This window comes from Eubalaena glacialis, chromosome 7 (assembly GCF_028564815.1).
Source record: "Eubalaena glacialis isolate mEubGla1 chromosome 7, mEubGla1.1.hap2.+ XY, whole genome shotgun sequence".
Lineage (NCBI taxonomy): Eukaryota > Metazoa > Chordata > Mammalia > Artiodactyla > Balaenidae > Eubalaena > Eubalaena glacialis.
The window spans coordinates 80,920,339-80,944,211 of NC_083722.1; the positions used below are offsets into that span (position 1 = coordinate 80,920,339).

The following is a 23,873-nucleotide window of genomic DNA, read 5'->3' on the forward strand; positions in this document are numbered from 1 at the left end:
CTTTATGTTCCTTACCAACGCCTGGAGTTATTAACAATCACTCCATTGTCTATGGAGAAAGTATCTGTAGGCAATCCAGCAATATTCCAAGCTCTAATTTTTACTGGATCACCCAGGGTCTTACTCAGTGAGAACTCCTCTGAACATGGGATTTTTTTCTGCTGTAAGAAATAAACAAATTTCTTTTGATGTTTTCTTTTGTCTTGTTGATTGAAATATTGTTAACATTAAAATACTGATTTAATTGTTATTAGATATTGTTTAATAATTCTAAAGAACAAAAAGAAAACTGACAGGAAAGTTGGACTATGGAAGTATTTTACTGATCAAACAAGAAGAAAAAATGAAAAACCCCATATTTTCAGTCATTTCTCCCCTTCTCTGTTTTTATTATCATCTTTTCCCCCCAAATACCCCAACACATACTTTAAGTGTTCTATATAAAGAAACTTATGAAATATAAAACCATTACCTTGCACAACATGCTCCAATCTTCTGTACATGTTTGTCGAAAGCCAGCAGTGAAAGCACCAAGGTAGGCTATTACTCCTGCTGATACTAAGACATCACCAGTCAAATTTTCATATACTATCTGAAGGTCATCTGCAGCTTGAGACCATCTGGGAGATTAATCAAAGGCAAAATAGCCTCACCATAGAGAATGATCTAAGATAGTAATTGAAAGGGCTAGGGGCTTCTAGTCCAAACTCTATAACAAAATGCCATGAAATGTTGGGCACTTGCTTATCTATAAGCAAGGAGGTTGGGTCCCTTCTAGCTCTAACATGCTATAATATATATCTATGTTATACAAATGATAATCTACCTTTGATTATTAGAATATTAGGCATTTCTTACAGGACTTGTTCTTTCAGAATAAGCAAAACAAAAACAAAAAAAAACACCAGCATTTTGTCTAATAATTTTAATCAGGATGATTTGGTCTAGTGGCCCTGCTATTTGTTCCTGAAAAACATAGGAACATTTGCAATTCATTACCAAAAATTACATTTAAGTTGTATAGCAGCTGACATACTAATGCTAAGGTTGATTTTTTTTTGCATTTAATGAAACCTTTACAATAAAAAGTGCATGCCAAAACCATCTAATCTATGCTACAAAGTATTGTCAAAAGTATGTAACTTTATCATGCTATTCATTCAACAAATATAGTTAATAACTATGATAGTTGGCTGGCCAGTACAAATAAATAGATTAAAATAAAGCTAACTGGCTTTGTTATATCAAGTCAGTTATCCGAAATAAATTTAACAAAATGAACCATATATCCACTACTCCCTCCCAAACATTTTATTATGAAAAATTTTAACATACATAAAATTGGAAAGAATTGCACAATGATCACCCACATACTCACCACTTAAAAATTATCATTTGCTTTATTTGCTTCTTTCTCTCTCTCTCTCTTTTTTAACATTTGAAAGCAAGTTGCAAACCCCATCCTTGACATTGATATTCTGTTAGGAGAAGCTTAGCCAGGTGCTTTATAGAAAGTCCCACAATCTCAACCAGCCATTTAAAAATCAGTAATCATAATAAATACCCAAAGAAAGTCACATATTCAAGCCCGACATTTTAAAATATTGTTAAAAGGAGTAGAAATCTGACCTTGATTTTTCTCCACCTAGTCCTCCAATTAGTTTTGAGGCTCTTTCAAGTTTCTTAGCACAGAGTTCCACCTGGTCTTCTAAACGAGCCTTTTCCTCAGTTTTCTCAAGAAATGTTGCTTGTAAATTTTCCAGATGATGTTCTACTTCTGCTAGTTCTGCTCTCTTCTGATTCAAAAGCTCCATTGTCTCAGCTAAGGACTTCTGAGCTTCTGTTAAGCGGGCTTTCTTAGGAGCCACTACCTGTTTGGGAACAATATATGCAGCTATAATGTGTACTATATAAAACTGACAATCGACACAATCCTTTATAGATATTATGAATTTTAAATGTTTATTTATGATTATAAATACATTTATCACTTATAACAATAAATTATATAAATTTTAAATGCCTTAAATCTTACATCATATTTTTATATGCAGATAAAGTAAAATATATTTCTATGTCTTATAAAATATATAAAATCATTCTGGACTAGCAAACTGTTATCTATAAAATAGGCAAGTTATTCTGGACTAATAAAATGTCATAATATGTAGCAAGAATAGCATAATATATAGCAAAATATCTCAAAATAATGAGGAGTTGCCATTCAACTGCTGCAAAAGAAATAGAAAAACATGTAACAGGAATTACAAATGCTTAAAAATACATGAAAGTGCTTTTTTTTTTTTTTGGCATTTCCAAGTCAGCTTGGAAATTCTCAATGTCTTCCCAGTCAGCTGAGGCTTACATTTGCCTTGAGGGGATTAAGACAGTAGCAGTAATACAAAGAGAAATAAAGTCTCGGTGTTCAGCTTCACTACCAAAACTGAATTTTCCTCAACAAATCTTGAAAAGTGACACTTTGTTGAGAGAAAAATAATTTTCTAAATTTCTTATTTTATTATGCTCATTAGTATCAATATATCAAGAATGGGGTTTGGCCAACTTGATCAGAGTGTACTATAAGCCACCAGTAGAAGGAATTTACAAGATGACCAAAGAGAGTATATGTCCATTTGAAAGAAGGGAGACCTAAGTCTTCTGGTACACTGCCGTGAATGAGCTGAAGGGTAAGAGGAAGAGTGAGGCAAAGAATCAGATATTGGGGCTTCCCTGGTGGTGCAGTGGTTAAGAATCCTCCTGCCAATGCAGGGGACACAGGTTCGAGCCCTGGTCTGGGAAGATCCCAAATGCCACAGAGCAACTAAGCCTGTGCGCCACAACTACTGAGTCTGCTCTCTAGAGCTCAGGAGCCACAACTACTGAGCCTGCGTGCCACAACTACTGAAGCCTGTGTGCCTAGAGCCCCTGCCCCGCAAAAGAGAAGCCACTGCAATGAGAAGCCTGTGCACTGCAACGAATAGTGGCCCCCGCTCACTGCAATTAGAGAAAGCCTGCACACAGCAACCAAGACCCAACGCAGACAAAAAAAAAGGATCAGATATTGAATTAGGAAGCTCCACTTTCTACTTTGGACTTTGGAGAAGACCTTGCTGGATATCTCCCTTCAACCCCTCCATAACAACATGAGACAGGTGCATCAGAATTAAAATAGCAGTGTGGAGGTGTAGAGTGGAAAGTCAGAAAAGACCCTGAATACCTTAGATTCTCAGCTTTCTAGAAAGGATCCAGAAGATTCCACATGTGTAAATTAGCTGAGTTGAGAGCTTGCCGACCTGCTGAGATTACTATGGGGAGGGACAAGATGTTCAAATGGAAGAACATCCATTAAAATTAATTTTAGGGCTTCCCTGGTGGCGCTGTGGTTAAGAATCCTCCTGCCAATGCAGGGGACACGGGTTCGAGCCCTGGTCTGGGAAGATCCCACATGCTGCGGAGCAACTAAGCCTGTGCGCCACAACTGCTGAGTCTGCACTCTAGAGCCCATGAGCCACAACTACTGAGGCCACGTGCCACAACAAGAGAAGCCACCGCAGTGAGAAGCCTGCGCACCTCAACGAAGAGTAGCCCCCGCTCGCCGCAACTACAGAGAGCCTGCGCGCAGCAATGAAGACCCAACACAGCCAAAAATAAATAAAAATAAAGTAAATGTATAAAAAAAAAATTAATTTTATTTCTTTAACAGGTGTATAAAGGTCTACTCCCCTGAAATTTACAGTCACAGTCTGTACCTCTCTACAGGCACATATACCTTATTAAGAATATCTTCTCAATCATTACAGCCTGATCACTCATCCTATACTCTGAGGTTGTTCTAAACACATGCTATCATGTATTTTCATGGGTATTTTTATTTATATTTCCTGCTCCCCTTGGTTGAATTCTGCAAGCTCCTGAGGGCAAGGCCAGTGTTTCCTTGGTCCTTTGCTAGTCAAATTTACAAAATGCTCTTAACCATTCTCTGCTCTCCCAGGAATTTGGCCTCAGTGGGTACTCCAAAAAAGACTCCCTATCACTGCATGCCATGGCTTGATTCCACGCTCCGCCTCTTAACCCTACTGGAATTTCTTACTTCTGACCTTTGCATCAAGATTTTAATCTGCCACTTTGCTCTTGGTGTTTTGGATTTTTCTTTGCTTCTGCTGTCCCCTCATAAAACTTAATTCTCTTTTGCCCCAGGTCCCTGTAGCTATAGGTCAGTCTGGCCAATTCCAATGATCATCCCTGCTCTCACTTACACTAGTCCCAAACAGGTTATGTCACACATAAGTATTCTCTTCATCTACTAGATACTCAGTTAATGTCTGATGATTATGCTGCAGCAGGACAAATTCTTTGTGGTATCACTTTTAGAAACTTCTTAACTAGTAAATATCGGCATAGATTTTAATTTATGGGAATATTTCAACACAAAATGGATGCGCTGATCCTCAAAATACCTTTGCAACTCTGTCATACACTTCCATAGCCATGATCCATTTACACAGACCCTCAGCTGCAGAGGAAGCTTTAGCAACCTTAGGGGGATCAAATTCAGGGTTTGTTAAGTATTCACCACGAATCTTCTGCATAACAGTCACCTATAAAACAAAGATTTAGCTCTTAAAATTTCAACATATATCACGCAACCATAGATGAAAAATTAATCATACACAGTAAAAAAAAGTATATAATAAAGTTACGTTGCCTTTAAAAACCAAAGTGAGTACTTTGAGATATTTTTAAAATAAGCATAATTGTAGCAGTCATATTTGTGAGCAAAATATGCAAACTTATTACAGATAGTGAAACAAGATATTTCTTCCAAAAAAATTAAAAGACTTTTGTAGTTTGGGAAAACATATGGAAACAAGGAAAAAGAACAATTAAACATAAATAAATAGAAGTTTGGATGAAAAACAACTATACTTTTTTACCTCACAAATTTGTATATCCAATTTATTAAGAAATAAGCTATTATAAGACACTTGGAGAACTCTTTCATGTCAATAATACACTAAAACAGTAATTTATTCAATGACTTTTGATGGTCTGAAAGAGGAGAGGTTTTATGTATTATGAGAATTCATAATATAGTCATTAATAAATATAATATTCATTTATTTATTATCTTAATTCTAAAGACAGACTATCTTCTTACATTTTATATAATATTGCAAAATGTTAAAGATTTTATACATCTTGGCAAAATTACATTTGTAGAAAAAATCCAATGAAACTCACCGGAATGCTGTCCTTGTCATATTCTCTCAAATCTCTTAGGAAATTCATATCTCCCAGAAGTTTTTTGCTAGGTCCCCAGTAATCTAATATCTATAAATAAAATTTATGGAAACTTATTAGATGTGCAATTAAATATGCTTGATATAAAACTTTTCTTCTTGAGGTTTAAGATATATTAATCCAGAGAAACTATACACTGTACTTTCAAAATATAAACCTACATCTCCTTGGAAATGAAATAAAGAGACTTCTCTCCCTGAGAACATGTTAAGTATATCAAATATTTAAAATATGTATATGAACTTATATATTGAATTTATTATTAAAAATTAAACATTAAAAGGCAAAAGATATGATTATTTCTCTTTAGAAAACATAAGAAAAGCAGCTGGTATAAACACCATCACAATTTTCATATAAGAAAATATATTTTTTTAATTTCAACTTTTATTTTCCATTAATCTTGACTTTCAAACCAGAAAGGTAGTGCCATAGACTGAAAGTTTGTGTCCTTTCCCCAAATTCGTATGCTGAAGCCTACTCCCCAATGTAATAGTATTTGGAGGTGGGGTCTTTGGGAGGTGGTCTTTGGTCTGAGAAATAGACCTCAGAGAGGCCCCTCACCCTTCCACTATGTGAGGACACAACAAAGAGATGGTAGTCTCTAAACCAGGAAGTGAACCCTCACCAGACACTGAATCTACTGTAGTCTTGATTTTGGACTTCCCAGCCTCCAGAAGTGTGAGAAATAAATTTTTGTTGTTTATAAGCCACCCCAATCTGTGGTAATTTGTTACAGTAGCCCAAATGGACTAAAACAGGTAGCAAATATTTTTCTTATAGAAAGTCTCCTCACCTACCTAGACTTCCCAAGTGGAATAAAGAAGAGAAAGCAGAAAGACCAAGATTATACACAGCTCTGTCAGTTATAAGATAAAGCACATGGTACTTGTGCTAATAAAAGGTGTTAAATAAGTAGCTGCACATTCTTTTTATTAATTTCAGAAGCCTGATGGGGTGTATGTGTGCGTGTGTATGTCTATCTGTGTGTGCGTAAGTGAGAATAACTTGTTAAGGTAAGAGCCTATTTATTTTCTTTATCTTTATTATGTCAACGAAGGATAGAATGGCCAAAAAAAAAAAATCCCAATTCTCCAATTCAGGAATTCAAACCTAGGTATTGTAAAAACCTAAAGAGAAAATAAGTCTATAAATTTAGTTTAGGATAGATGCTACACCATCTTTTTTAAGGGAGATACCTTTGAATAATAATTGTAATAACAACAGCTAACATTTAGTAATAAATGTGTAATATTTATTATTATAAACAGCTTACTGTTTATAAGGTCTTATACGTAAGAGCTTTATATGTATTAACTAATCTAATCCTTGCATTAACTTTGTGAGGCAGGTACTATGACAATCCTCTTTTTATGGAGTTCCACAGAGGTTAAGCATTGTCCCCAGGGTCACATTGCTAGGAGGGTCAGAAGTTCTGAATATAGACATTCTGGCTCCAGAGCAAATGCTTTTAACAACGTCACTGTACTGCTTAACAGCAGAATTTTTTGAATGCTCAGAAGCAACACCTATATAACCATATCATGTTCTTGAGACTCTTAGCTGGAAAAGCACAGGTGTCTCACTGTTCATTCAACCCCACCCCATGACAGTGGGGAATTCTGCATAGACAGAAAAGGAGATGGAAACAACTGGAACTACATTTTTCTGATGCTATACTGCCTTAGCTTTATCTAGGATACATATAATCTGGAAAACAATATGTCTTCCCTGAACTGGGTACTGTTGACATTTAATTTGATAATAGTTGCTGTAAAGTGTTCTGTACATTCATGAATATGATATAAATCTGTGTCTAGTTATTACCTTGCCTCCAGTTCCTGAAGGATCTGAAATTTTTTCTGGTTTTATATCTTTCATAACACAAACAGCTGCCATAACTAGTTTAACACCAGATGGAGGATTCTTCATTGACTTCACAATTGTAATGTCAGCTGGCTAAATAAAAAGAAAACAGGGTATCTTCAGAATAGCCTACTTTTAAATAATGAGAGTTTCAAAAATAATGTTGGAGAATAATAAAAGCATAAATTTTCATTTGAAACTGTAATTGTTTTTTGCTTTGCATGGTTATGAAAGAATTAACAAAAGAGAACTTAAGTACAGTAAACCAATGGTTCCCAAGTGTTTCAGAGTTCATAGGTCCTTATGAGAATATGGTGACAGCTAAGAATCTTCCAGAGAAAATATTTTTGCACACATGCACAAAATTTTTATATAGTCACATGCCAAGCCCACACATGGAATCCACGTTAATAACCCTAAGTTAAATAAAGACTTAATTCTATATTTGCTTACATGTTAGCTTTACCCACCAAAAATGAAAGAAGAGGTAAGTTCCAATTCCAAACTTATTTTCTAAAAAGGTATATATTGTTATGACAGACACAATTGATTCAGTTAGTTATTATCCACTCCAGTATCCTTCTGACTTCCCTTGCAATTGCTGGAAAGCTAAAAATTTATCTTAGTTTCCCATGCAGCTAGAGTTGTGGGAGGTCGTTAGGTCCTACCATCAGATCACTTGAGTGATACTAGAATTCAGAATGAATAAGTGAGGAGACTTGCAGGGCACGAGGCATCTGTTTTGCTGATATGGATTATGGTGGAGGCAATATGGCTCTGTAAGAAGGCTCTGCAGGCTTCCAGCTCAGAGGGATCATTCCTCTGGTAGATTAGTGTCTCAGTTTAGCTTTGTGAGTCATTCCTGGCAGCTCGGCCTAGAATCTATTTACTTAGCTCTTCCAAGAATTCTGTAATTTATTTATAAAATTCCCTAAAGAATCTTTGCTAACACTAAATAGTCAATTCTCTTCTCTGCAACTGAACCTTAACTCTTTTATATAATACAGTATTTGATACTAGGAAGGGTACAAACAACTGAAAGGGAAACCTGATACTGATAACTTGAACTGGTGGTGTTTAAAGGCATCAAGAATCCTGTGAGTATCAGAGGATGCAGTACTGAAAGTCCATGGTACACAGTGATAAAAGTTACCTAAATTCATGCTCATGGTCGTCTAGAATGGAGTGTCTATTAAAAACGAACTTTGTCAAAATGATTGGCTCCTGTGATAAACATCTAAGGAGAGAATGAAGAAAGACTACTGGGTAGAATGTGGCTTTTAAATGTGACAGAGAGCAGACATGAAGAAAATAATACGCTCAGAATTTTAATATTAAAATTCTGGTTAAATTCCTGGTTCACAGCACAGTGACAGTTTCTAAATATAAATGCCCTAACACAATCTTAAGTCTTACAACTACAAGTCTGATGTAACTGAAAATCAGATATAGAGTTTGATCCTGAAAGATGCTGAATTACTGATAGGTTGAGCTCACCATCTTGTCAGGTATCTTACGTGAAAGTTGTAGCGGTCCCTAAACTTTCTGGCACCAGGGACCGGTTTCGTGGAAGACAATTTTTGCACGGATGGGGGTCGGAGGGTGGCCAGGGGATGGTTCAGGCGAAACTGCAAGCCATGGTTCAGGCGGTAATGCGAGCGATGCAGAGCGGCAGATGAAGCTTCGCTTGCCCGCCGCTCACCTCCGGCTGTGCGGCCACGTTCCTAACAGGCTGCGGACCAGTAGCGGTCTGCGGCCTGGGGGTTGGGGACCCCTGAGTTAGGGCATTGATTAGGAAAAAAGGCAAAGAATGGGGTCTGAATACCCTGAACTTCCATACTACACTGGGCCTCCCTAGTCAACAGAAGCTGGTCTCTCTGCTCTGTTTGGTGAGGTTATTCTGGTTTTGCCTAAAGACCCTGTAGAGTCATACACAACATGGTGTAATGCAGACAGGTGTGACCCACATCTATACTGGAAATGATCTTTAGGTTCTGCTGTACATGCATGTCCAGAAGGCTGCAGAAAGGTAGCTCGACATTCTATTTAACATATGCCTCCTGGTCCATGTACAGAACCACTGTGGCCTCTTGGAGATTATTCCATTCCCACTGGAATATCTTGAATGAAAATTATAAATAATATATGAAAAGCAAAAATATAAGATAACAGTATAGCAAAAAGGAATTGTTAAGAGTCAAGTTTCATTTGACTGGACAAAAACAATATAATACCACCCACTGAAAGTGAACTACACCGAATTAACCAAGTATCTGTATGCAGTTTTACTTTGTTGATGAAACACAAGCTAATTCAAACCCTTGCCTTTAGTGTATCCAGTGCAGACAGAGCTGCTTCCAAAGCTGGAATCGCCTCAGCTAGATCACTTTCACACTCATTTTTCAGAGCTTGGGCTTCTTCAGCCTTTCCACTGGCTATTTCTTCATCAAATTTCACAAACTTTCTTTTTGCTTCCACTTGTGCAGATTCTATCTCAATAATCTAAAGAAAAGAAAGAAAAAAATAAAGACATTTCCTTAAACATCCTAATGCTTTCTCTATCCTAGAGAGAAAAGAATATTTGAAGATTAGGGAAACTGACATATCATTTTGAAGGATAAAATGAGGAGAAATGTAAATACACGTGACCTAATTTGGTAATGGGCTCCCCATCTCTCTTCAAAAACAACAGAAACCACATGGAACCCAATGAGTCAACTGAAAAGGGTATCATCCCTAAGATCTAGTGGCAAAATAATTAAGGCTTATTTTCAAGGCTGATTTTACATATTTCAATTGTCCTCTGACACCAGTTTTTAAAAATTCAGGATACTTTACCTGCATCATATGTGCATTTTCAATTTTAGCTTCCTCCAATTTGGGCTGTAACTGAACAAGCTCTATTTTCATTTCACCAACCTAAGTAGACAATTTGTCATTAGTTTTCATAACTACAATAGCTACAGAAGCCAAACAGATAAAACTGAAACTTAAATGCATCATAAGGTATTGGGGACAGAAAACCTTAACTTCTTTTTTTTCCAGTTCTTTACATGATAAACAAAACCATGAGAGTGTGGCCAGTTTTCTTCACAAAAGACTTTATCTTCCTTGAGTATGACAGGGCAGTGGAAGAATGCAGTTGTTGTGGAAGAAAATCAGATAGAAAAAAGGTGGCAGCTCGGGCTATCCCTATTATACTATGTGCCCGGTATACAGTGCATCCAGACCACCCCAACACTCTGTTGCCTATGTTGAAATAATGCTAATAAGTATTACTAGCACTTGACTCATTTAAAAAAAAACCAATCTTATATTTAACCAGCTATTACAATAAAAAGTCAACCCTGACATTATATTCTCTCCAAATGCCAAAAAATTAAGAATAAAACTGGGTGTATTTGAGTCTGTGTGGTCTGGGAAACTCAGTGAACTTCTGTAAAATTCACTTTACTCATCTGTAAAATGAGGATCATAAAAGTGTCCACCTCATGGAGTTGTTATGAGGAATAATTGAAGGAATGCACATGAAGCACATAACACAGTACCTGGCACATAATATATTCTCAATAAATTATAGCTCTTCTATTTCCCATTATGTATTACCATTTGAGCAGCTCCTCAAATTTACCTGAGACTCAGCAAAAGCTAATTTGTCAAGTCCATTCACATATCGCTGTTTTGCTTCCATTACAGCTTGTTGCCTCTTAGTCAAAAGCTGTCGAAATGAGGCAATAAGTTCAAGGTAAGAAGTAGCAGTAACATAGTTATGTCGTCCTAACGAGTGCAAGAACCTAAAAGAGAGGCAGATAGCATATCTTACTATAAGTAATGGGTTTTACAAAGTAAGAAGTAAATTCGACATAGCATTAACAACAGACATTTAAGAATAAAGGTTAATTTTATTCAGAAGCTGCTGAGTACTTGAAGTTTACAAAATCCTAGAATTTTACACAGAACCATATCCTAATTTCTTGTCTACAAAATATCAAATAGCAATGGTGTAGTTAAAAAGCACAAATCAACAAAGATATGTCTCAAAAGAGAACTATAGCAAGAAAGATATAGGTAGGTCTTTTTACATGTTTCATATGCCAGGAGGATCTAAGAGACCCAAGATACTGTACACAAGTATAGTAGGAAAGGGGACTGCAGATAGCATAGCAAGAATGAGTCATCATTCCTTGCACACGTGACACATGAATGGGGTTTGGCCAGAAATATAAGACTACTACCCATACACATAAAAACAATGGATGCAATGATGTTTCACAGCAAGTATGTAGACTAGAGCCCACTGATTGGTGTTAACTGTCCAAGCCAAACATGCTAGCTGGCTGTAAAACTCTGGCAATATACTATGAGCACCTTTGAAATGAGGATCTCAGAGATGAACAGAGGTAAAACTTATACTTTTAAGGCATCCACAGCCCACCAACCATCTCCCTCCTTGTCTGAGAATTTCCAACCAGTGCCCCAAGAGCAATGCTTGTTCTGTGAAACCTGCCAGCATAACCACAGCAGATCAGAGCAGGGTTGGGCACTGGACACAAACAAGGCTAATCATATTTTGGAATAAATTTGGAATAGAGAGCTGGAAACAGCCAATCAGTCTCTGCTACAGCTGGAATTGCAAGAAGTAAAATTGAGAATCTAGAGGCAGACAGCTTCCTCCATATATACTGGTAAGTAAAAAATTCAGTCTGTAAAGAGAAAGAAGAAAGCAGATGCCCCAAGAGAAACAGGGATGAGAAACAGAGAAAAAGCATTTCTGAGTTTGTGGTGGCTTTTTAACTCCTGCTTCCAGTCACTTCTAAGATCCAGCTGTATTCTTTCCCTTAAACTTTGTAAGGTACCCCTGTATCTTTGCAATAAATTCCTCTCTTTGTGAAACCTAGATCAAGTAGCTTTCTATTACTTACAAGTCTTAACTAATTAAATGATTGGAGAGACTTAGAAGACATAGAAATCCTATTAAAATTTGGGGCTTTCACAAAAAAAGATGCTTTAAAATACAAGGCATTATTGTAAAATTTATTAATATTAACCTTTCTGAAAGATGCATAATGGAAGTGTGAAAGTGTTTGCAGATTGGAACTATCTCTCGTCGTTCAACCTCAGTAAGCTCCAGTGTTTCTAAGAATTTCACAGCTACAAGTTCAAGAGCATCTTCGGGCCATGGCTAAAAATAAGAAAAAGAAAAGCAAATAAAAGTTAAGATGATTAGTCACACTTCAGTTATATAAATTGTCTTCCTGTGCGAGAAGAATTTGGGGTTGAGAAAATTAAAACCTTAATAGGGAAAATAGAATTAGGGGGACTAAGGTCACAATAAATCTATGAAAGATCTAATAAATATTTTATACAGTAAAATTAAAGATAACGCAATATAAAGGAAAGGTAGATAATAATTTACATATCAAAGATATACTACACTGCTTCCCTAACTCTTCCACTTGGACATCTAGTAGGCACCCCAAATTTAGTAGGACAACGGCACAGGCTGCTTAGTTGCTCTCCTAATACCTATCAGCCCCCTTTCCTTAGGACTCCAATTTTATTCTAGATAGCAATATGCCCAGTTATAATACAACATTTCCTAGACTCCTTAGCAATTCAGAGTAAATAATGACATATAAGCAAGCTCTCTAGAGAATTACATAGAGCTGGCATGGGTCCTTTTTGCCCTACTTTCCATTATTCTACTTCATTCCCAGAGCACAGATGTGAAAGTTGGAGATCTAGCAGCCACATTAGACCATATGATGACTCTGAAGATGGAAACCACATGCTAAGGATAGTAAAGAAGAACATGGGATTCTGATGACTTTGTTAAGTCACAAAAGTCCCAGTCTGCTTACCTTCAATTTTTTTTTCTATATGAGAGAGGAAAAGAAAAAAAGAACCTATGTGTTTAGTTTGGGTTTCTGTTACTAGCAGCCCATCATAATTCCTAGCTGTTATAACATCCAAAGTTGAACATTTGATTTTCTTCCCCACAAATTCACTTTTCTTCCAGTATTCCCCATCTCAGTGAAATGGTTCCTTTGCTTTTCCTAGAATATACCAAGTGTGCTTCTGCCTCTGGGCCATTGGATTTGCTGTCCCTCTAACTAGAACCCTCCCCACCTAGACCTCCACGTGGTTCACTCTTTCACATCTCTGTGCAAATGCCAATTTACCAGGAAGTTCTTCCCAAAGCACTCTTTCTAAAACAGCATTCCTTCCCTCATTACTCTTTCCCTTGTCCTGAATTTTTTCTTAGCACTTACCAATATCTGACGTATATATTTATTTGTTTTTGTCTGTCTCCCCGACTCACCACTAAAATGTAAAGTCCACAAAAGCAAGGACTTCTTCCTCACTGCTGGTATCTTCATTGCCCAAAACAGCTCTTGTCAATAAATATTTGAAATATTTATTCAATGAAATAATTTATGTTAAATGAGTAATTAATCTCCACTTTCTCATTAGAGTACTTTCCAAACTTCATTTCATTTAGATTCAACAAGATGCTTATAATTTTTTTCTTTATAGTAGACAATATGCTTTTTAAGATCAATTTTTTCAGTGTCTGGCCCTCTATCCTGGTAAAAGTCAAACTTTTTTGATCAAGCACCCTATTAGTAAAAAAAAGTTTTAAGCACACACTACTAGTGTACACATACTTATTAACAGATTATATTCATATGGTATTACTGTACTAATATATATATTTTTAAACCTCAAAAGGGGCATCTAAAGATTATTAATATAAATGAATTTTTGTAAAATGCCAAAATAAGTGGCATATGACAATTTTCCGATCATGTAACTCTTTTTATACTGAAAAAGCTTCTCCCAAAAGCTCCCTGGCAGACTTTAAATCCAGATCCATTGGCAAGCAACGGGTCATGAACAGGCTCATATGTAAAATGGTCAACAGTAAGAGGAGTGAGAGCACCAATGCTGACTTAGACAAACCAGGAATGAATCCCTATTATACATGGCTACATGGATAGTGATTTCCCAAACAAAATCAGAATTCTGTCAGCAAAGATGGAGTGGGTAGAAAATGGCTGTATCTGATAGGTAACCACGCTATCATAAGCTAATATTGCAAGTCACAACACACCCTGGGGATAAGCTTTATTATTTAAACACTTGATATAAATCCATATTCCAAATAGCCTTCTTAAATTTGTTTTTACGAATGTCTTACCAGATCTTGTTAAGTAGTCATTGTTTTTGCCTTATAATGTAGCTGACACAGAGCTTGGGCTAGCTCCTACTAGTTTATGACATTCTCTTACTGTCCACTTACAACTGCATTATGTATCTTCAATTTTTAGTTCATTGCAGGAATCCCTCAGGGTACCTTGCATACCATCTATGACACATGGCCATTTGACATACAAACTGAGTAAGGGTGTCAATGTTAATCCATATGAAATATTTCATACAAAAGCGAATATTCCAGTAAATCCTTCCCTTATCCTCTGAGTTGTTTTGGCACCTCTGGTGAGAGTACACCCTACTTTGGAGAACAGAGATCTATCCAAAAAGCCAATGACTTCCTGACTATGTGACACAGTGGTTTACACTCACTTCCTGAGTTTAAAAGAGCCAGGCCCCAAACAATGCCATCAGCGCCCCTGACACAGGTTCTATAGCCCCACTGTTCCACTATAAAATCTCTGTTCCTCTCTGTTATCCACTTAATCTCCCTTATCTATTTGCAACTCCTAGTTCCACCTTTTTAAAAATTTCCCCCAACAAGAATGAATCACATGTAACAGAACAGAAAGTCTCACGGTTATAAAAAACATATCCAGAAGTAGTAGAATTGTATTTATAAGATTTCACAAAAGAAAAACTTACGGTTGGACAGGCTTTGTTCATTTGTTTGTTTGGTTTTGGTTTGGGGCTACTTAATGGAAGCAATATTAAGATATAGTTTGCATAAAGTGAAACTGTTTCACACAGCTTTTATTGTTGTATAAACACTAAAACATCCACTAGCTGAAACATATTGCAATCCTCAAAAGGGCAGAATTAGTTTTTCAAACATGCAATTGATAAATAGGCAAAAGAGAATAAAACAAATCAGTATCAGAAATTTATCTTTTAAAGAAATTATCCAGGGTCGATCTATAGTCCACATTCTGTTAGGCATAAAACAAATAAATAGAAGGCACCATGAGCTACCCTTCTCAAGAGCATAAATACTTAATGGTTTTACACAGGCAGTGACGATTTGCCTTGTTTAATTGAGGTGGTGGCCTGCATCATTTGCTGCTGGCATGACTGAAATTGCCACCAAGTTGGTCTTCCTGTTTCTTGTTTTGCCCCACTCCAAATCATCCACCATATAGCCTCCAAGTGTTTTGGGTTATTCCTAAAATATAGATTAGCTAAATATATGTTAATGTCCCCACAATGTCTTTGGGATAAAACCAAATTCCTAGGCACATTTACAAATTCCTTTATAGCCTGGCACCCACTTAAAGCTCCAACTTAACTTCTGCTGCCCTCATTGCCAGTCAGCCATACCAAACTATTTGCCCAAATGAGCCATGCTCTACCCACTGTTCCACCTTTGCATGTACTAACCTCTTGTGATAGTTAATTTTATGTGTCAACTTGCTACGGGCCAAAGGGTGCCCATATATTTGGTCAAACATTATTCTGGGTGTTTCTGTGAGGTGCATTTTTGGATGGGTTCAATATTTAAATGAACAGACTGAGCAAAGCAGGCTGCTCTCCCTAATGTGAGTGAGCCTCATCCAATCAGTTGAAGGCCTGAATGGAACAAAAAGGCTGACCCTCCCTCAGATAAGGGGGACTTCCTCCTGCCTGATGGCCTTCAAGTGGGAACATCAGTTTTTTCCTGCCTTTGGACTCAGATGGAAATATCATTTCTTCCTAGGTCTCAAGCTTGCTGGCCTTCAGACTGGAACTACACCGTCAGCTCTTGTGGGTCTCCAGCTTGCCAGCTGCAAATTTGGAACATGTCAGCCTCCATAATCATGTGAGCCAATTCCTTATAGTAAATATATGTACAGATAGATAAAGATATCTCTCTATATATATCTTTACACATATACGTGTGTGTGTATATATATATGTATATATAAAACACATTCTGCTGGTTCCTTATACACCCCCTCCTCTATGTAACGAATTCATTTTCATATTTCAGAGAGTCACTGTCTTAATAAGTACACCTTTCCCACACCAAGACTATGGCTCTTTTATATAACTGTTGACTGCTCATTTGCTGACTGCCTTTTTTGTCTTCCAGTCTAGAGTGTGAGCTCCTTTTGGGGATCATGTAGTCTTACCAGTCCCTGGTGCTGCCATTAGAGTAAGTGATCAAGAAACACTTGATGAATGTAAATTAATAGAGGTTGAGTAAGATTTCAGCAAAATTCCAAAAGATTTAGTTGTCCTTCCCCCCCAAATTACAAACCTGAAACCAGTCAATGGTACAGCAATTGATGAGGGATGGGAACTGCCTCAAGCAATTTCGAAAGGCATCTCCAATGGGACTAAAGGCCACTACAACATGAAGATTATCTTTGCAGCGATTCACAAAGAAAGCAAACAGGGCTAAGGGACTGAATTCATCGTGTTTATTGCCAGCCTGAGCCACAGGACGAACACCCTAGGGAATACCAGAAAAAACCTCATAAATAAAAACAGGTATGCTGATAATAAGATTAGTAGATATTGGAATATTAAGAATTTTTATTACTCCCCTTATAAATATCTTTAAATTTTTGTTTTTATATCAAAATAATGGTTTTGTTATAGCTTGCACTTAGAAGACTACTTTCAATTCTGTAATTCTATAATTTAAAACCAAATATCTGCCAAAAATTTAACTTATAAAAATACAAAAGTTCACCAAGATATATGTGTGGGACTATAATTCAACATTGTTTTTAGGAGGAAAAAATATAAACAACTAAAGTGTCCAGTTAAAAACATTATAGGGACTTCCCTGGTGGTCCAGTGGTTAAGACTCCGCACTCCCAATGCAGGGGGCCCGGGTTCGATCCCTGGTCAGGGAACTAGAGCCTGCACGCCACAACTAAGATCATGCGTGCCGCAACTAAGACCCGGTGCAGCCAAATAAATAAATAAATATTTAAAAAATAATAAAAAATAAAAATAAAAACATTATTAAACATCCATATATTGTAATTTTATACAACTGTTAAAAATAATGAGATGCATCAACATGTGCTATGGCAAGATCAGCAAGATAAAATAAATGCAAGAACAAACTGTGCAACAGTATGTATAATATGATCCTTTTTGTTAAATTAAAAAATATATAGGTGCATATGTGTGAGCACGTACACACTTTTTTATGGAAGCAATCACAAAGAACTATTAATAGTGGTTACTTTGGGTGAGATGGACTTAAGGGAGAGTGAGAGAGAGGCCTTCATATTTTATCTTGGATATTCTTCTTGGTTTATATCATTTTTTTTCCATTTTGGACGTTCTTATGCTGTTTGAATTATCTAATTTTATTCTTACAATATTTGTATTTTTTGAAACGTTAATAGAGTTGTTTGGTAATGAGATTATAGGTCACTTTTAATTTTCTTCCCTTGTATATCTCTATATGAGAAAGGCATCTTACATGTGGTTAGGCATAATGGCTCTAGAACCAGACTTCTTGAATTCAAATCCCCGCTTGCAGCTGATTACCTATGTGACCTGAAGAAAAGTTACTTAACCTCTCTGTACCTTAGTTTCCTCATCTGTAAAATGGGGAAAAGAGTACCTACATCAAAGGATTGTTGAGGAATCAAAAAGCCATTACATGTGAATACTTAAAATAGTTCTTTCCACATAGGTAAGTACCTTTCAGCTTTTTATATCCTACCTTTCTCCTTGTTCAAAGCAGAAAAGGTTTCATAGTCAATAAATTATCTTATAAATAGATTTAAAATTTTTTCAATAGCAAATTTAGGGAGTAGTCACAATGATCATACAATTTCCAATGTTATAACAATGAATTTATTTCTAAAGGAATTCTCTACTATAGATATATGATAGCTATATCTATGGGAAACGGTTAAGTCAACTCTGTATATTCATTCTGACAGTAATTCTCAAATTACGACTATTATGATCAGTGTCAATCTATGAAATTATGTTCAGGTGGTCTACCTGCATTAACTCTGAGTTAACAGGGGGACATTCAGATAGAGAAAGGTAATACATGGTTGTAACTGTAGAACAAGAGTTCACGAAAGGGCCAGGGTGGTGATATAAATATAGGGGTTATTTACACAGAAATATTGGTTAATGCTTCTAGAGTAGAAGTAGGGAGTAATACACACACACACACACACACACACACACACACACACACACACTTTGGGAGCACAACTGATTCTGGGGAGCAAGAAAAAGACTAGTTACTGAAGGAATAATTAGGGAGATAGGAAACAAACTGAGTGAAATTTCATAGCAGTCAAGAGAAAGCAGAGTTTAGAAGAAGGAATGATGAATTATTTCAAAGATGAATCAGAATTTTAAAAGGGAACTGAGAAAATATCACTAAATGTGGTAAATAAGTCACTGCTACACTGAGAAAAATATTGCAATAATTTAATTCTGCAAGGAGTGCAAATGGAACAGTGGAAACAGTAGTCAGGAAATAGAGGTTTCTAGAACTCAGAGGTTCTGAGTCTAGAACACTGATGTTGATGCCAGAGAGATGTGCTGAGTCTATAAGAGGTGCCCTCTAGGCAGTGCCAGGGCCAAGCTACAGAGGTCAGTTATAGGAAGTGAGGTTTAGAGTAAAATGTTTCCCAGATGGATGAAATAAGCAAAGTGGTCTTCAAAGTGGGATGCAGGGTATGTAAAGAAATTAATATAACTTCTTTTACATTACCTTTTATATTTTTAAAAATTAGTATAAAGCAAGCAAAAACAGGAATGCATTTCGGTACCCCTGAGTTCTGACCATGACTATTTCCTTGTGGAAAAACTGGTACGGTGTTCCTAGGGTGGAATATGAAGGAAAGAAGTTCTTAAGGCTACTGTTGGGTCATACCATAAAATAGTGAAGCAATGGAAAAGCTTTGTAGCAAAATGATGAGAAGAAAAGATAAACAATAGCTACAGTGAGCAGAAAAGCCTTGCAAAGCTTAGAAAATCCCACTCCCCAAGGTGCCCTATTCCTTGGGTAGGAGTGTGAGGGATGAATTTATCCTATAAATTAGGAGAATTACGATTCTTCAGCAGCCTTAGCCACAACCTGGATGCTACTTGGGATTTTTTTTTCCTTTCTCCTTCCCCACGCCAGGCCATGAACTGGTAATGTATCAGATTTACTGAGGGCTTTCTAAGTGCCTGACATTCCATAAGTGCCTTACATTCTATAAGTGCCTTATTTCACTTGATCCTCAGAACTCACAACAACTCTATGTAGGAGGAACTATTTTGTGTATATAACAGTTTCATTCCATAGACAAGAAAAGCAGGGTGCTTGAACAACCAGGGTGAAACCATTTTACTCCAGATGCTATCACTAGAGGCTGGAATGAAGCATCCTGGTATGAGTGATAAAATCTGTGGGTAAAAGTAGTTATGGTACATGAAAGGGGAAATTACTAGCTGAAATCTTGTATGGGAAGAGCTTAGAAATTGGGGTCAAAGGTCAGGACATCTGAAGTAGTGGGTGCTTCAAAAATGTATTTTTTTGTGAATTAAATCACAAAGCATGACTCTCAGATATATCAGAATTAATACAAGTAGTTTTGTTAAAATTTGAAAATTTTACTAACCAGTGGTAAACCATAAAAGCTAATCAAGTAGTGTTTTAAAGCTATATTTTCTCATATCACTGTAACCCTAAGATATGATTTTAAATCTCTAATCACTCATAAAACATGTTAAATAAGATCAAATGGATGAAACACACTGTCATCATTATGGAAAAAATGAATTAAAATAATTAAAATTCTGTCTCATAACTATTGAAGCTGTTTAAAATTCACCAAAAAAGTATTAAAATAATATACATTAAGTTTTCAATTACCAAAATTCTCTGCACAAGATATATTTATCATGAAGAGCAGAAAAGCTTCAAGACATGTTGGGAGCAGCACTCCTTAAAAAGCATTTACCTCCATCACTTCTTGTTTTTCATCTGCTGCAAAAATATTAGGTACTTCTCCAGTATTGAGCACACTGTCGATATCCTCTAGAAAAGCTTCCTCTTTAATCTGAGTGTCCGTGATTAGAAAGACTGTCTTCTGGCCCCTCATGCCCACTTTCCTTAATAGAACCTTAAAATAAAAATGGACTTATAACCAGAATCTGGTGGAAATCTGTTGGTTTTGCTTTCCTTTCTTTTGATAACATCTCAAATTTAGAGTAGTACCTCTTCCATTTTGGCGGGGCTGTCAATTTGGGCCTCCATTTCTCCCACCCTTTTGGTGGGAGACTCCAACTGGCCAGTTTGCCAACCCCTTAGACATAGTCATTGATTCAGAGTCTTACTTCAGGGACTGAGATGGATTTGAAAACAGAAAGAATCTCTGTCCATCTAAGATCGAAGATATAAAGACCAGTTCTCTACACTTAACTTTTAGGATGTAGAATTTTAGTATGTCAGGGTCAGAGAAAGTTTAAAAAGTCCAATAATGTCTCTCTTATTTTTTTCCACTTTAGGTCATCTCTCTTCTGGGGCCTGCAGAGCCCTAGGCACATGAGGATGAAGCCCCAGGTATGCACTCCACTATTCTATTTGTTACTGGAACAGCAACACAGCTCCAAAGAAACTATTAAGATTTGACAACATTAATGACATCATCATCATCATTGAGGTTCATATTTAAGAAAACATATATTTACCTGAAATAAGGCCTCTCTAAACTAGAATAAAGGTAAAATCAACAGCAGCCATGGTAACAGCAGTGGATAAGACTTAAGTCATAAATCCTGCTCTGCTGTGCATACCTTCTCTCAACTTCAGTTTCCTCATCAGTAAAACACAGAGACAACCATACCTGCTGCACTGAACTGTCATACCTATAGAATGACAGCATGTATATAAAGCACTTAAAACAGTGCTCAGCACACACAGTAACTGCTCTAGGGATAATATTATTATCATCATCACCAGTGTATTTAGCACACAGCTATAAAGGTTGGCTCTCTCTTTACAGATAAAATAATGCATTGTAACACATATATGTAGAATCTAAAAAAAAAATGGTTCTGAAGAACCTAGGGGCAGGACAGGAATAAAGACGCAGACGTAGAGAATGGACTTGAGGACACAGGGCGGGAAGGGTAAGCTGGGACGAAGTGAGAGAGTGGCATGGACATATATACATTACCAAATGTAAAATAGATAGCTAGTGGGAAGCAGCCACATAACACAGGGAGATCAGCTCGGTGCTTTGTGATCACCTAGAGGGGTGGGATAGGGAGGGTAGGAGGGAGATGCAAGAGGGAGGGGATATGGGGATATATGTATATGTATAGCTGATTCACTTTGTTATACAAAGGAAACTAACACACCACTGTAAAGCAATTATACTCCAATAAAGATGTTAAAAAAATAATGCATTGATATTATTTTAGACACTAGATTTGCTCACAATTTTACCTTCAGGTCCTCTCTCCATTCATTCATACCATAGCTCTTAGAAATTTCTGGTTGGAAAATTTGCATTTTTGCCATGGATGTAGCCAGACGAGTTAAAGATTGACGACCACTTCCTCCAAGTCCAACAAGCAAAGCATTTCCACCAGACTGCTTTAGAATTCGACATATTCGTGATAAATGTTCCAATACATACCTATGAAATATCGATATTATTATACTTGAAAATATGAATATAAATGTATATTTACACATAACTATCATTTTGCTTTCCTAGAAGAATGGACCTTGCTGCCCCATATATTACTATCCCAGTTTTAAAGAGGTAATTATCAAAAAGCATGATTTTTCAAATGCAGTTGCAATTGGATCATTTGATGTAAAGGAAAACTATTTGAGGTACAAATTCAGGAAATGTACTATACAAATTATAAAAATAAAATGAAATTGTAATCATTTATACTGGGAGTATATTATTGCTTTTATTAAAAACATTTCTTTGGGAATTCCCTGGTGGTCAAGTGGTAAGGACTCTGGGCTTTCACTGCCAAGGGCCCAGGTTCGATCCCTGGTTGGGGAACTAAGATCCCACAAGCCACACAGCTCGGCCAATAACAAAACAAAACAAAACAAAACCCCCAAATTTATTCAATCTTTTAATACTAGGATTTCTATGAGAGAAATAGAAAATCAGTTATATACAAAATAGTAAATTCAGGAAACGTAGCCTCAGTAGTAATTAGGGGAATTAAAACTAAAGTCACAAAGTAGGCATAGAGGGAACTTACCTCAACATAATAAAGGCCATATATGACAAACCCACAGCCAACATCATTCTCAATGGTGAAAAACTGAAACCATTTCCACTAAGATCAGGAACAAGACAAGGTTGCCCACTCTCACAACTATTACTCAACATAGTTTTGGAAGTTTTAGCCACAGCAATCAGAGAAAAAAAGAACTAAAAGGAATCCAAATCGGAAAAGAAGAAGTAAAGCTGTCACTGTTTGCAGATGACATGATACTATACATAGAGAATCCTAAAGATGCTACCCAAAAACTACTAGAGCTAATCAATGAATTTGGTAAAGTAGCAGGATACAAAATTAATGCACAGAAATCTCTTGCATTCCTATACACTAATGATGAAAAATCTGAAAGAGAAATTAAGAAAACACTCCCATTTACCATTGCAACAAAAAGAATAAAATATCTAGGAATAAACCTACCTAAGGAGACAAAAGACCTGTATGCAGAAAATTATAAGACACTGATGAAAGAAGTTAAAGATGATACAAATAGATAGAGAGATATACCATGTTCTTGGATTGGAAGAATCAACATTGCAAAAATGACTATACTACCCAAAGCAATCTACAGATTCAATGCAATCCCTATCAAACTACCACTGGCATTTTTCACAGAACTTGAACAAAAAATTTCACAATTTGTATGGAAACACAAAAGACCCCGAATAGCCAAAGCAATCTTGAGAAAGAAAAACGGAGCTGGAGGAATCAGGCTCCCTGACTTCAGACTATACTACAAAGCTACAGTAATCAAGACAGTATGGTACTGGCACAAAAACAGAAATATAGATCAATGGAAAAGGATAGAAAGCCCAGAGATAAACCCACGCATGTATGGTCACCTTATCTTTGATAAAGGAGGCAAGAATATACAGTGGAGAAAAGACAGCCTCTTCAATAAATGATGCTGGGAAAACTGGACAGCTACATGTAAAAGAATGAAATTAGAACACTCCCTAATACCATACACAAAAATAAACTCAAAATGGATTAAAGACCTAAATGTAAGGCCAGACACTATCAAACTGTTAGAGGAAAACATAGGCAGAACACTCTATGACATAAATCACAGCAAGATCATTTTTGACCACCTCCTAGAGAAATGGAAATAAAAACAAAAATAAACAAATGGGACCTAATGAAATTTAAAAGCTTTTGCACAGCAAAGGAAACCATAAACAAGACGAAAAGACAACCCTCAGAATGGGATAAAATATTTGCAAATGAAGCAACTGACAAAGGATTAATGTCCAAAATTTACAAGCAGCTCATGC

General features: G+C 36.5%; 1 protein-coding gene across 1 annotated transcript in view; it reads right to left on the minus strand.

Annotated features, from left to right (window-relative positions):
* DNAH12 (dynein axonemal heavy chain 12) overlaps positions 1-23,873 on the minus strand; it is a 220,147-nt gene that overhangs the window by 51,758 nt on the left and 144,516 nt on the right. The window contains exons 42-54 of the mRNA XM_061195447.1: positions 21,794-21,986; positions 20,304-20,465; positions 16,619-16,813; positions 12,216-12,349; positions 10,799-10,961; positions 10,006-10,086; positions 9,493-9,669; positions 7,129-7,260; positions 5,242-5,331; positions 4,458-4,598; positions 1,630-1,871; positions 473-620; positions 16-161 (exon numbers count right to left, since the gene is read on the minus strand). Of these exons, the coding sequence (XP_061051430.1) occupies positions 16-161; positions 473-620; positions 1,630-1,871; positions 4,458-4,598; positions 5,242-5,331; positions 7,129-7,260; positions 9,493-9,669; positions 10,006-10,086; positions 10,799-10,961; positions 12,216-12,349; positions 16,619-16,813; positions 20,304-20,465; positions 21,794-21,986 (2,004 nt within the window). The remainder of the gene's footprint in view (positions 1-15; positions 162-472; positions 621-1,629; positions 1,872-4,457; positions 4,599-5,241; positions 5,332-7,128; positions 7,261-9,492; positions 9,670-10,005; positions 10,087-10,798; positions 10,962-12,215; positions 12,350-16,618; positions 16,814-20,303; positions 20,466-21,793; positions 21,987-23,873) is intronic.